The sequence below is a fragment of the Triturus cristatus genome, chromosome 4_1 (assembly GCF_964204655.1).
Source record: "Triturus cristatus chromosome 4_1, aTriCri1.1, whole genome shotgun sequence".
NCBI lineage: Eukaryota > Metazoa > Chordata > Amphibia > Caudata > Salamandridae > Triturus > Triturus cristatus.
The window spans coordinates 923,133,593-923,147,663 of record NC_140585.1 but is presented as its reverse complement, the minus strand read 5'-3'; the positions used below and the strand labels follow the sequence as shown (position 1 = coordinate 923,147,663).

Sequence of the window (14,071 nt, the reverse complement as noted above, 5' to 3'; positions counted from 1 at the left end):
TGCTACATCGAACGATTGTCAGTGGCTAGATGATTTGCATGCATTCCTCCCATCATCTTTCATGTGCACTGTGCACCAACAATATATCTTTACTGCAATCAGTTCTACATCTGGGCTTAGACTGACTTAAGAAGCAATGGCTTCAGTCTTCCAAGCCAAAGGTTTCTTTGATTCACACCTCTTCTCAGCATGAAATAGCTTCTGCCAGTCGACTCAAACATTAAACCCCAGAGCCTATGTACAGTTTAGTGTTTGTTCTGTATTTTAACATCTCCTCTCTACCCTCCACATCCAGATCCAGTCTAGGATGTGTCCTTGTTTAACGGACTGAGCATCATCTCCCCAGCTTCTATCCAGTCCTTTTAGAACTGACTTTTGCATGCCTCAAGACGCATTCATCTCAAAGCTCCTCTTTACCTACTGCACCCAGCTACTGGACCTCATCAAGTTATTCAACTGAGCTTCCTGCAAGAAACGCAGATAATTCTAAAACTGGAAAACACATTAGCTGTGGTCATAAAGTTCTCAGGTTCTAGGCCTGAGTCATTGACCAAAGAATACTGAAGAAACACCTTTACCCATACCTGGCAGACGACATTCTACCAGCCCTTCAGGTGGCTACCCATGGCCAGACGCTGCACCTTGAAGCCACTCTGCTTTGCTCACAGGCTAGCTATGGCAAAGGCCTAATTTATGTGGCTCATAGGGAAATAACTAACATCTTGTCAGCTCTATTGCTGACTTCAGGATATTTTACTTTATTTCCTAATCGTGTATGACCAGTGCAAAAGAGAATTTATTGAGATGTCAACTCCAACGGTATGCAAAGCATTTTCCATTATTGGCAAAAATTTGCAAAGTTCAAAATTTTACTCAATTGCATAGTTTGGAAAGCTTTACAGCTTCCCTTAGCCTTCACCTATGCAATGTGTTTTCTCCACTTCGTGAGAAGATTTAACTCATAAAACCCAGCCAAGACAAAAGCAAAAGTGGAGTGAGATTCTTGCTAACCTCATATTTCCAAGCTGGAAATATAGGAAGAATTTTTCAGTGAAAGTTTACATCTTACAGATCTTTTATATGCACGATGGCTTTAAACAGAAGGACAATAGTAACTGTTTTCTGCAAAGTATACCTACTATAAAACATTTTTATTAGAGTTACACAATGATGTGGATACCAACTTGCAAAGGCTCTGATTTTCTCGTGGTTGTCACTAAGTAAAGAACTTTGCAAACCGAACTTGAAATGGACTTCACAACATGGTTGATGTTCTTGTTGAGTTCTGCCTTGTTATGCAGCTTTGCATAGCGCACTAATCACCTGTGATGGTATAGATGCGCTTGAGCAGCGGAATAGGCCTGTGGCCCTCGCTGCATTATTCGAAGGGCCAGGTCTTCAACTTCTTGTGAAACTCAAGTAGCGAGGAGGAGGCTCTGATTTGTTGTGGGAGATTGTTCCATGTTTTGGATCCTAAGTTACAGAATGTGCGGCCTCCAGTTCTCCATTTGTGAATGCGATGGGGTGTGTGCGAGTGTGAGGTTGAGCACAGATGTCTTGACCTGTTGTGAAAGTTTATGCAGCGGCTGAGGTAAGGCTTTGTATGGGTGCGTGAGGAGTTTGCATTGGCTGTGTTTGTGAATGGGGAGCCAGTGGAGCTCGCAGAAGTGAGGTGAGATATGGAGGCGGTGAGTTCTGGATGGTCTAAGGCCTGTTCAGGAGTTGTGTAGAGATTCTGGTGTACAGTGCATTTCCGTAGTCAAGTCTGCTTTTAATGAGTGCTTGCGTGACGGTTTGTCTGTTGTTCTTCGGGAGCCACTTGAGGATTTCTCATAGCATTTATAGGATGTGGAAGCAAGTTGAACTCACTGCATTGACTTGTGCCGTCATGTTGAGCTTGTTGTCCAGGATGATCCTCAGATTTCTGGCATGGGTGATGGCTGTTGTAGTGGGTCCAAGTTCTGCTGCCACCAGGTATCGTCCCATTAGGATTTCTTGCTTCCACAGACCAGTACTTCAGTTTTGTCTGAGTTTAGTTTCAAGCAGTTTGTTCTCATCCATTCTGTCACAAGGTCATGCAGATGGTGAAGTTGGTTCTGTTGGTGGGTGTTTTTTTCTATCAGGGAGAGGGTGAGTTGGGTGTCATCTGCGTAGGAGATGATGATGATGATGATGATGCCTGGATATCTGATGATGTTAGATAGTGGAGCCTGAACAGGGTAGGGTGGAGGGAAGGACTCTGGGGGATGCCACATGCCAGTTTGTTGGCTTCTGATATGAAACGTGGCAGTCTAACTCTTTGGGTTCTTCCTGTGAGGATGAAGCATATCCAGTTGAGTGCTGGGCCTTGAATCCTATAGTTGTGGAGTCTTCTGATGAGTGTGTAGTTAAAGACTGTGTCAAATGCTGCGGTGGGGTTGATTAGGATGAGGACATCTGTTTCTCCTCTAATATTATCGTTGGCCATGATGATGAGGGTTGACAATTTGGCTGAATTTCTGTTTGAGTTTTCCCTTCACTCTCTTTGTGGTGCTGCTTGTACATGCTGCTTGTATATGAATGCTCTCCTTGAAATTTGTAGTGGGAGTCGATGTTGTGGTCAATATTTTCCTTGAATTCTCTCAGTTGTGTTTTGGTGTTGTGAAGGCATGCTTGACAGAAGTTGAATTAGCGATCTCTTGAATTTGTTTTTGGTGTTGCTGCAAAATATATCACTCTTCTTCACCTTTCTCCCCAAAGGCACACCCTGGATCCGAATCCATCATGACTCCCCACACCTTGAAGAAAGACAGATGATCTCCCTCCAGGCTTCCCTAGTCCTTGGAGATACCATGCCTTTTACTCCAGGCTCCAGAATCACAGAGATCATCCATCCAGAAGGACTGCACAGGAGAGAGAATGCAGAAAACTGAGGGAGGTTCACATGGATCTCATATGAATTTGAAGACACTGCACATGGTCTGCGCCAGGTTAAGCTTCAGATGTATCAATATCACCAATTGTAAGAGCACCTCACTCGTGGACACTTGTGAATGATTACAGAGGGAAAAACGGTGTGCCAGGCTGTACAGACAGTCTTCTGTAGTAGATGTGAACCGTGCAGCTTGCTTCAGCCTCTTCAGAGCTGTCTTGAAGAGATTGTTCTCTGGCAGGAGCATCAGATGTGACAACCACCTCCCCACTCCCACACTAGCACTTCATTCAAATGTAGCCCTGCCTTCCTATCAGAGATTCTTAACCTGATTAGTTTCCTAATTCCCTACACCAAGTCTGGATATGATTAGCTGAAAATCCTTTAAATGCCTGGAAAAAACAGGAAGTGGTCTGATCAGGAATCATACAGGACAAGTGATAGCTAAGCCTGTATTGAAGAGTTTTAAAAGGGGTGAACCTCGGTTTACATCAGTAATTCACTAATTGACGGGCCGCAAGAAAAGGGGGATGGAATACCAAAATATCTGTTTCCTATTGAGTTATGATTGGAAAGATTGCATTGCTATACCGTAAAAAGGCTAAATAGAATTACACCAAATTTGGCACAAAGTTAGAACTCGACTCAGAAAGTGCACTTTCCATTATTTGGTGTAAATTTGTTCAGTAGTTTTTGAGAAATTTGCTTTAAAGAGGTGCTCGTGTTGGGCAAAAAAGTAAGTGATATTTGAGCCATTGGTGTACAGATATGCGCTGAGTGGCCAATTTAAAGAAGATGTACTAAAACCTCATCTCAAAGTATGAGATTTGTATTTTCATTTAGAAAGTGGCAGTTTTGCAGCAGAGTGCAAAAGTGTTTTTCAAGGGTTTGAACCTTTTGCAACAGTCAGCAGCACAAGGCAACTGGTGAGCTGCCCAGCTCCATGATGTTTCGGCAAGAGGATGGAGACCTCTGCGACCACTGCTGCACCACCTGAAATCAATAGGGCTAGAGGAATGTGAAGAGATACCAGCTATTAGGCATGTCTATCAAATTTCTGCAACTTCCATAGTGAATATCGAAGGCACAACACATTGTAGCTATAACTGCAATCCACTTCACAGTTGCGGCAAGAGATTTTTGCTTGAACAAATCAATGTAAACATAAGGAAGATTAAGAAGTGACACGAGTAACTCAAAAATTGGAATCTACAAAGGATTACGAATTCATGATTAAACTTTTGCACTACCCCCACAGGGACTCATCTCTGGAACCCAATATTTGTATGGTAGAAGTGGCGATGGTGCTTCTGCAGTTTTTGGGAGGTGTGCAGAAGAAAAGTTTTTGTTTTGCTTTTAACCATGCTGACATTAGATGAATATGCATGAAAATTCGCAAAGAGAAAATCACGTACTCAACTATTATTCGATCCTTGAGCGGGGTGTGTAGATTTGTCAAGCGGGAGAGGGCATAGTTTCAGGGATGAAGGTCCCAAACATGATTTCTCAATTTTACCTCTTGTTATATGACACCACATTTGGCATGCACATGGTCACAGAGCTCCATTACTTCCAAGGGCTTTAACAAATTAGGTTTAATTGAAAATGTGGGTCTCTCTTTTACATATAACTAAAGTCCTGGAAGTTAACATTTGATGGACAGATATGAAATCTAAATTTTTTACTATATGTGCTTCTGGGGACCTCGTTGTGGAAAAAATGTTCCTAAAGTCATTTAGCATGGGCATCAATGTATCCCTACGCAATAACCTTAAACCTAACTCAGATGCTAGAATAGCAACAGTGCATACTGCGCACAGGGCCATATCTGGCTGTACAAATATATTTCTTGATTCTCTTATCTTTTGCCTTGTACCACAATCTTGCAAAAATCCTTAAAAAGTTAACATTTATTGACGTGTAACTGATCATGTAAAGTTGGTGCTGATTAACAAAGGGGACAAAGTTGTCGGGTGGTCCCTATGTTACATTTTCCAATAACATTCCCAGGAGAAATTGCTACTAAGAATGCAAAACGTGTTGCCAGAGCATCGATGCTTGACTTCCTTGATTAACCTATGGGCATCACTCACTCCACTGGCTATACTTTAGATCTGCTGTTTTCTAGCCCTCCTTAACGCATCTCTATTCTGACCACCAATCCCCTTCCATCGACAAAAAACGTTGCTGTATTATTTTTTATAATCCTGACTTCGGCTTACTCTGATCTCCCTCCTTTGTCTTTGGCCCCGTTTTCAATCATGCACAGCGCCTAAACTATCGACTGTGAGCCCAACTTTAACTGAAGATTCAACTATGGGTATCCCACAATCTAATGACTGGGTACTCACAGCCGTTGATGAAGTATTTACCTAGAAAACTGTAAATTTTAAGTGCTCTTGATGCGATGAAGCCATCATGTAAAAGGAAAGAACAGGTCTAGTGCCATGAGTATGATGTAGAAGCCAAAGTGTCCTCCTTGGATGGATTAGCTATATAAAAAGTCTCTCATCTCGGCTTGAAGACTTTATTATTGAAAACAAGAGTGCTTAGTACCAAATACATATAAAGCTACCTTCAATATTGCTCAACAGTTGAGTGATCCCTCCCTATATAAGCAGAGCATCATCACACAAGATATCTGAACAGTGCTTTATACTTTATTCATTTGAAGAATGAAAATAGTTCAACTTCTTCTTCTGTCAACCTTTTGCATTGCAGAGTCTCATCTTGCCACGGGCTTTCTTCTGGATAATATTTCCCATCTATCCTATGAGGACATCTCAAGGCTATAAGCATCTATCAAGTCTCATTCCTCAAGTGACCATTGCCCCATGTGCAACTCAGTCAAATATCTAAGATGGCAGAGGATAAGTGCCTCAAACAAACCTCTTGTGTCACAGCTTATATCTCTACCTGTTTTAAACAAGCCACGGTCATACCCTTGCCCTCCACAGAACCATGTGGCTTTCCAAATTATTAATCTGTCTCACTTCTTTCCACACAGTCCATAATATTAGAAATAAAAAACACTCAGCTCTCTTTTTGATGAGGATACAGGTGCTCTCTGCCCACACCAATCTTGCCTCTGACTGGTCCACACCACAGAGACTGTCACTGGATGGTCTGAGCATGGCCATAGATGGTGGCGATTTTACTGCACTGGTCCTCTTAGTGCAGCCCAGGCCCATGTAGGTAAGAGCGGTGGGGCCGGGTTGGGAGGGGACTCGTCAAACGACCACGAGGATAAATTAAAAAAATATTTAATTTTCCTTTGTCGTCGTCTGTCGAAATTCCCCCACCCGGCCCAACACTCTTACCTGCACGGGCCGCGGCTGTCTTAGTGGCTGTTTACATCACTAACCTTCCAAATCTGCACAGAGGCTTAAGAAGATGGGATTGTCTCCAGAGCTCTGAGTTGCAGAGAATCCTATTTGTCAGAGAGGACTCTGGCTGACTCTGTGCCCCCCTCTCCCCCTCTTTTGCTCAGAATATGAAATCTTTCCCTCTGGTATTCCACGAGGCTTATCTTTGAGATCCATACTCTTCAGAGTCTACATAGCCCTGGTATCTACATTATTTTAATTTGGTTTCACTTTCTTTGCTTATGCAGATGGCATCCGGTAGCTTGGTTGTCTGACCGAACAGAGATGCATTCGCTGAACTACAGTCTCTCTTCTGGACGTCTCAATTTATGCCTTTCAGTTCCTTACAGCTTAACTCATTAAAACTATATTTGTTACACAGCTTTAGCTTTTGATCCTCCAATTAAGAATATTGCCTTCCCTTGTTTCCTGCTCATGGAGATCCTTTGCAAAATCGTTTATATATATTATTTTTTGGGGGAGTTTTATATAGCGCAAATTCGACCCGAAGGTATCAGAGCACTTTACATGAGCACCAGTTGTGTTAGAGATGGACGCATTGATTTTGTTAGGCATAGGGAGATTACGTGATTTGCCCAGAATCACAGGGTGTGAAGCATCCCTGCCGAGATTCGAACCCAGCTTGAAGGTTGACCGCTCTAGCCATTAGACCACATACATTCATTCATAGTGTGTCTCTCTCTCTCTCTCTCTCTCTCTCTCTCTCTCTCTCTCTCTCTGATTTATAGTTGATATATTCTTGTAAATATGTTCACACTGACAATAGAGGGGTGTACATATGCGCAGTATTTTTTAAAATTTGCAGTGAATCCGCAAATTCATGTATTTGTTCCAAACACGTGATCAGGAGTAAAAACCTAAAAACCATAGAGTAGTGGTCCGTCTATGTTTGCGGACCCGTGAAGGTACCGCGGTACCCCAAAAATGTATTACATTTCAAAAATGTATTTACTTTACATAAATTACATATGTGATTTCTATCTTTTTAAACATATAAAAAGTATATTTATTACAAAAAGAATCTCTACAGAAACTACATTAAAAATGAAAATACATTGTAATACACTTCTTATTAAAAGTAAACCATACAAATTAACTAAACAATCTAAACATTAGAGGGACGTAATATTTTAGAAATGGAATTTGAAAAATCTTTGAAATTCAATGAAAAAAACAAAGAAAGGTTACAGGGATGTTATAGTTAGGAAATAGAATTGAAAAAACCTTAAAAATTCACTGAAAGAAACAAAGGTTACAGGAACATTATAGTTAGGCTCACATCTCACTCATACAAAACCATTGAAATTCAGCAGTTTTAGCTACCTAAGCTAAGTATAACTTACCCCCTTGCAATGCACTGCTTATTACATCACTCATGACATGGTCACTGACATCACTGATGAAATCTCAAATGAAACCACAGCCCACAGCCCACTTCAATGGCATAAGAACCGCCACTTTCTCTTAGCATTGCTTTACTCATCCCTATCAAGACGATTTGGAATAAATCACCCTCTAGTACAGACTGGATCCAGGGGACTCACCCTCCATCGCCAAGGTTTGTAGTTCAGGCTTCCTCCTGCACCAAGAAGAATCATAGGTGCATATCATCAAGTGCTGGTGACATAATTATCACTGCTTTTGCAGCCTTTTTTGGCCGAAAAGCGGCGATAATTATATTGCATTATTTGCGCGTGTGTCCTTGTTTCAGCTCCCGTTTTGTACACGCCTCGCTTTGCATCTCTAATGAGTTGCTAAGGAGGCGTGCCTGACAAAACACCATGGAAAAATATCGCTTCCCCAGCTTCGTGATATCATCAACGAGGGGTGGCGATATTTTAAATCCCGTTAACTATGCCTTAACGCAGGAATTTAACGTCTTTTCAATTCCTGACTAAGGCATAGCTAACATGGGAGGTGGATTATGGTGATACGACCACAGAGTCGTATCACCCAGGCTATCTCCGTTTTGGGTGCAACATCGCTGGTTTTCCAGCGATGTTGGCCCATTTCCCTGGAATATTATCGCCCTGGAGTAACGCGTTGTTAATAACGCGTTACCAGGGCGATAAATTCCTGCGATAGACGGCGATAAATAAACAAGCGCTAAGCGCGCTTTGCGTTTATTTCTCGCCGTCCTAGTAAATAAGCCCCATAGTCTTTTCTCACTGTTCCTCCACACAGAGTCCAAGAAATTGGAGGCAATAGAGCAAAAGGTAGTTTATGCAGGAAGCTTAACCCTGCGCTCCATGATCACCACACGATTACTGATGAGGTGCAATCATACAATATGGGAAATGGCAGATATGATGGTACCAAGCTTACCAGATTACCTGATGGGGCGCTTTGCAGGAACTGGTCAGAGATGACCAGGATTTCTCAAGACAAATCATCAAGGCAGGTCTTGAGAGAGAAGGTTAAGTGGCCAGGGTATGGGCTCCTTTGTAGCCCTAAGGAAGCATGCATGGTTAAGGTCCACCAACCTTTCCAGAGATGTGAAGGGAAGTTTCATGGAAAAGCTATTTGATGTCTTTCACCTGTTGGGTAACACAGCCAAGTCAGCCCTGGTGAAGTTTAAGGCATGCAGAACATCTGCCCAATCCTTTGGACTAGCATCCCCAGAATGAGACTTTCACTGACCGTGCCAGAAGTTCTGTGGCTACTCAAAAGGTTTTCCCTTTTGCCAGTGCCAGCCCCCCTAGTTTGTCAAACAGCCAAACTAATTTCTCTGGCAATGTAGAGGTAAATGGAATAGCAAACAGCCCAGAAGCCTTCCTCCTTCCCCCATCCTCATACTATCAAGTCACTTTAGTCCTTCTTTAAAGGGAACACACTGGTTAGAGGGAGGGTATCATCTTTATATAGGCCTTGGGGGCCATACAAAGATCTTATACGTTTATGGAAGCGCTACATCAATGATGTGCTGGTGATTTGGAGAGGTACACCTGCGTCGATAATTGATTTCAAGGAATGGATAAACAGCAGAAATTATTATTTGAACTTCACCTGCAAATATAGCAATACTAGCTTACCATTCCTGGATGTCAGAATGTTTCCTTCGGACGGTGGTCTGGGTACTGAGCTCTACAGAAAACCTATGTCCAGGAACTCACTTTTGTCATACGAGAGCTTCCATCCTAAAGCTCTGCGAGACAATTTGCCATTTGGACAATTCTTACGGATAAAGAGGAATTGTTCATCAACTACTAAATATCAGGAGCATGCACAGAACTTGGCGGTCCAGCTAGAGGCTAGACATTATCCGAGAAAACTAGTGAAGAGATCAACGAAACGGGCAGCCAACAATAACAGGGCAGCACTAATAGAGCCCAGTAAACCTAAGGAAACTAACAACAGACTGACCTGTGTGAGCACATTCTGCAGTTTTTCAAATATAATCAAAAAGAGCATTCTTTCTAACTAGAAGATATTGAACATCGGAACTACACCACTGCCACATCCGCTTTTTGCCTTCAGACGCAGTACTAACATTAAAGATCGGTTAGTACACACACGACCACATATGATCAAGACAGGACAACAAGACACTCTCTGGGGTCTACCTCCCGTGAAAGGACACTTCCATGTGGATCGTGTGCAGCTTGCCCACAAACGACGCACACTACTGAGATAGATATCGGATCAACCAGACCCTGGACACTATCCAACCACACGAATTGCAACAGCGATAAGTTTATTTACTTGATCACATACCTGTGTACACTCCGATACGTGGGTATGACTACACGTAAAGTCAAAACCTGTATTCTTGAACACAAGAGTACTATTCGGTGTAGAAATCCTCAACTAAATTGACTAGTCACTCTCTTGAAGCCAATCACTCTCCACAAGATCTCAGATGGACAGTATTGGAGAAACGGTCTATTCCAACTCATATCACTGACATCGCCACATACTTGTTTAGGGGGGAACAACGGTGGGTGCACAGACTAGACAGTGACAACACAGGTCTGAATGACGAGATCCCATGGGTCTCTTTATAAGCAAGATATACCATGCCGCCCCATCAGGCCCTTTCCTCTTACTAGTAGATGTACATACTTCTTTCTCAAATTCTTTCAGTAAAGTAGCTGGTCCACTTATAGTCCAACATATTCTTAATCCAGGTTTATGCTAGTATTCCAATCTGATGCAACTAATTAACAATACAGATACGACTGAATTGCAGACTGCCATACCTGGGAGGCCGCTATAGTCATCTGTCGATGTCTTCTATACACTTTCTCCATGACATCTTAAAGATTCATTGAGCATTCATTGCTCTATACTACACTTCCCAATAGGACACCTCAATAGGTCAAGCTTACACATAGGTATAGAAGCATGCAACTGCCTGACCCAGATCTCGGGTGGTACAGACATTTGTGATACCCTCATCACTTTACTCTATGGTTTAATTGGCCGATAGTAGAATACTGAGTTTATCATGATCGCAACACACGTGGTGACTGGGCTTTCGTATTAACTTTCTAACGGGCTAGCAGTTTTCTAAACGTTATTAGAAATAGAGTTGTATATTGCAGCTGGGGAGTGAGGTCGAGGTACCCCTTTCATATTAATTACTAGAGTAATTTTACTGAGTGTCTCATAAATACCGGGCATTCAAGACCAATATTAACATGAAACTACAACTCCCGGCGTGCTTACTATATGATGCGCATGCGCGGACGATCTAAACGGTATTGGAAATATAGATGTATACTGTGGCTGGGCATTGAAGGTCGAGATACCCCCTTCATATTAATTACCAGAGTCATTTTACTTAGCGTCTCATAAAACCGGGCATTCAAGACCAACACTGAAATAAAACTACAACTCCCAGCGTATTTACTACATGATGCGCATGCACGGCTGATCCGCATCATTTTACCGGCGCATGCGCATGAGTGCTTGAAGGCAGGGTTTTACGCACCTGCTTCGCATTTTCTTCATGAACTACACAAAAAAAGAGAGCGCACTAACCGCAGAGACTCACCTCCGGTCACAGGCTCATTCGAACACGGAGTACCACAAGAGAGGTGAGTGTCGCGGCGGGGCTCTGCTCAAATTTGGTTTATTTGCCATTTCTGAAGTTTCATTATGGAATTACTTGCATTTAACAGCATTAGCGCTAGTCCTCTCAGTGTCCCCCTTTTTTAACATGGGCTACATCACGACGGGGGATAATCAGCCATGAGTGGATTTGCCATTGTAACCCTTTACTTTTATACCCGCACCTACTAGGCAAGATTGAGATATTTCCTTTGCTGAAGGGTGGGTCTTAAATTTCTAAACTTAGTTATGCCATACATTATGTCTTGGTGCATACTAGTACATTTAGAGAGCCCTTTTGTTGAAGCAATCATCAGACTACATTGCTGGGCACCAGGGCATATATGATGGTGTTTTCAACACACCTTGGTGGATCACCTTCCATGTACCATTGCTGGTCTTTGCCAGCTAGACTATGCACTCCAATATGTTCTCTCACACATTTGCTCCTAGATTTATGCCACCCTGGTTTCACTAATTAGGAATGCTGCTAATGAACTATGGGTAGTACAATGTTGTGTGAATAACACATGCACCGCCATTAATTTTCTCTCCAGAGCAGTGCCCCCATCCTGAGCTGTTGCCAGGTTGGGGTGAAGTCCCTTACCCAGCAGTAGTGGGTAAGATCTGTTTTCTGAGTTTCTTAGTTTCAATGATTTGGATATTTATATAATTATAAGAGCCACTAGCTATACCACTCTCCTACAGGTTGTTAATTTTGATTGACTGGTTCTGTTTCCATTAGGTAAAGTCACCTTCTGAAGCAGACGAACCATGAACATTATTGGTTCCCGTATCCTTTTCTGTTTATTCACTTGAGCACTTAAGCAGCAGCATCTATAAAGGTCCAGACGAAAGCCTTGCCCGATTGAGGGGCATTTCGGCTGAAACATGTTGACCACTATTTTCCACCACACAAATGCGGTTTAAATCCATACCGCTGGTGCACTGTTTTTATTCCTGGCAGTGAGTGCACCTGAATAAATCTTACATTCTGTGCTCGCTAGCTAGTTTTATTCTCACATTCCTCACGTTACACATATTATTTTTCTTTTGCGCTGCGCCCTCTCTCACACTTTATTTCTCATCACTTGTGGATTTAGAATATCCCGATAGAGTAGATACCGATAACATCCCTGAGCTCCTCCCTCTCAGAGAGCCCTGAGCTCCTCCCTCTCAGAGAGGGGGTTGTAGCCCTCAAAGGAACTAGGTTTTTCATTTGAGAGGAGAATCCCAAATGATGAAGCATGTCACCTCTGGTGAGTGAGGGATTTCGTCCTAAAAAGGGAATTTCCCACAGCTAGGTCTGTGTGTTACAGTCTGGCTTTTTTGTATTTCTTCACCAACAAAACCTTTCCTCTAATTTCCTGTTTAAAGTAGACCCAAGGATTATACACTACACTGGGCCATACAATAGACCTGTGGGTCTTGCAAATTATATAGATGGGTATGCCCGTCCCTTCCAACACGCCCCATCCCAAATTGCTCTCCCTCAGTTACTTCATTTAAAGGATCACCTTTGGATTCTGCAATAGGAGGTGGTGGACCAGTTGCTAAAAGGAACAATGGAGTTGTTCCCAGAGCAGCAAATTGGTATCAAAAACTACTCCTAGTACTTCCTATTCCCAAGAAGGAGGGTGATCTGCATCCGATCTAAGACCTCAAACTCTTGAACCTTTACCTCAGCAATTAAAGGTTGAGGAAGCTCTACCTGGCTCAGGTATTTTTGGCTCTGGGAGCGGAAGACTAGATTGTGTCCCTCGACTTGCGGGGCATGTATTTTCAAATACTAATCCTGCAGTCACACAGGAGGTGCGTGCGGTTCGCAGTAAGTTCCACCCATTACAAGTTTGAAGCCTTCCTGTTTGGATTTACATCGTGCCCAGAATCTTCACCAAGGTGATGGGTGTGGTTGCGGTACATCTGAAAATGTTTGAGATGCCAGTATTTCGGTACCGCAAGGATTGGTCAAGGGGAGCTCACCGCAGCTGGTGTCAGACCACCTGAAGCATCCCTGCTGTTGAACTTGCCCCGGATATACCTAGAGCCCTCTCCGTCGGGCAGTACTGAACACAACATCTTTATGGACTTTCTCTCCTCCACAGGAAATCCAGGACATTTTGGAAAGGATTTTGATCTTTTGGAAGGTAGCGCAAGTTCTAGACATGATAGTTCTTCGGCAGTTAAGCCTGTTGGTTTCTTCCTGCATTCTACTGATTACACATGCACACTGGCACATAAGGGCTGTCCAGTTGTGGCCTCCCTCTGTAGTGGTTCCAATCTCATCAGAATTCCCCCTGTAAATAAAGTGGACTTGCTGTGGTAGTCAGTAGAGGAGTATCTGATGCAAGGGATGTCCTCTTTTCCACCATCACCAGCAGCCATGGTACTTATGGACACCTCCACTTTATGGTCGGGTGTGCATCTGGAGAAAAGAAAATCAGAGGCCCGTAGCCCCCAGAAGAGAAGGTTCAGCATATCAACTTGCTGAAGATGCAGGCAATTCCCCTGGCCCTGAAAGCTTTCCTACCTTATGTTTGCACCTAATCTGTCCAGCTCTTGACAGATGAGGTGACCATAATGTGGTATATGAACAAGGATGAAGGCGTGGGGTCTAATCTTCTCTTATGGGAAGGTCTGAGGCTATGGGCCTGGGTGCAGGCCAGAGGATCTGGCTGTTCACCAACAACCAGAGCAGACAACCCGAGTCTGTGTCATCTTG

The 14,071-nt window shown here is 43.0% G+C and overlaps 1 protein-coding gene across 2 annotated transcripts in view; it reads left to right on the top strand.

The window, feature by feature from the left end:
* Positions 1–4,171, top strand: part of TYMP (thymidine phosphorylase) — a 231,107-nt gene extending 226,936 nt beyond the window's left edge. For both annotated transcript variants that reach the window (XM_085653764.1, XM_085653763.1), the window contains one exon: positions 2,740–4,171. In XM_085653764.1, coding sequence (XP_085509890.1) covers positions 2,740–2,912 — 173 coding nt within the window. In that variant the 3' untranslated portion in view covers positions 2,913–4,171. The remainder of the gene's footprint in view (positions 1–2,739) is intronic.
* The last annotated feature ends 9,900 nt before the right edge of the window (positions 4,172–14,071 follow it).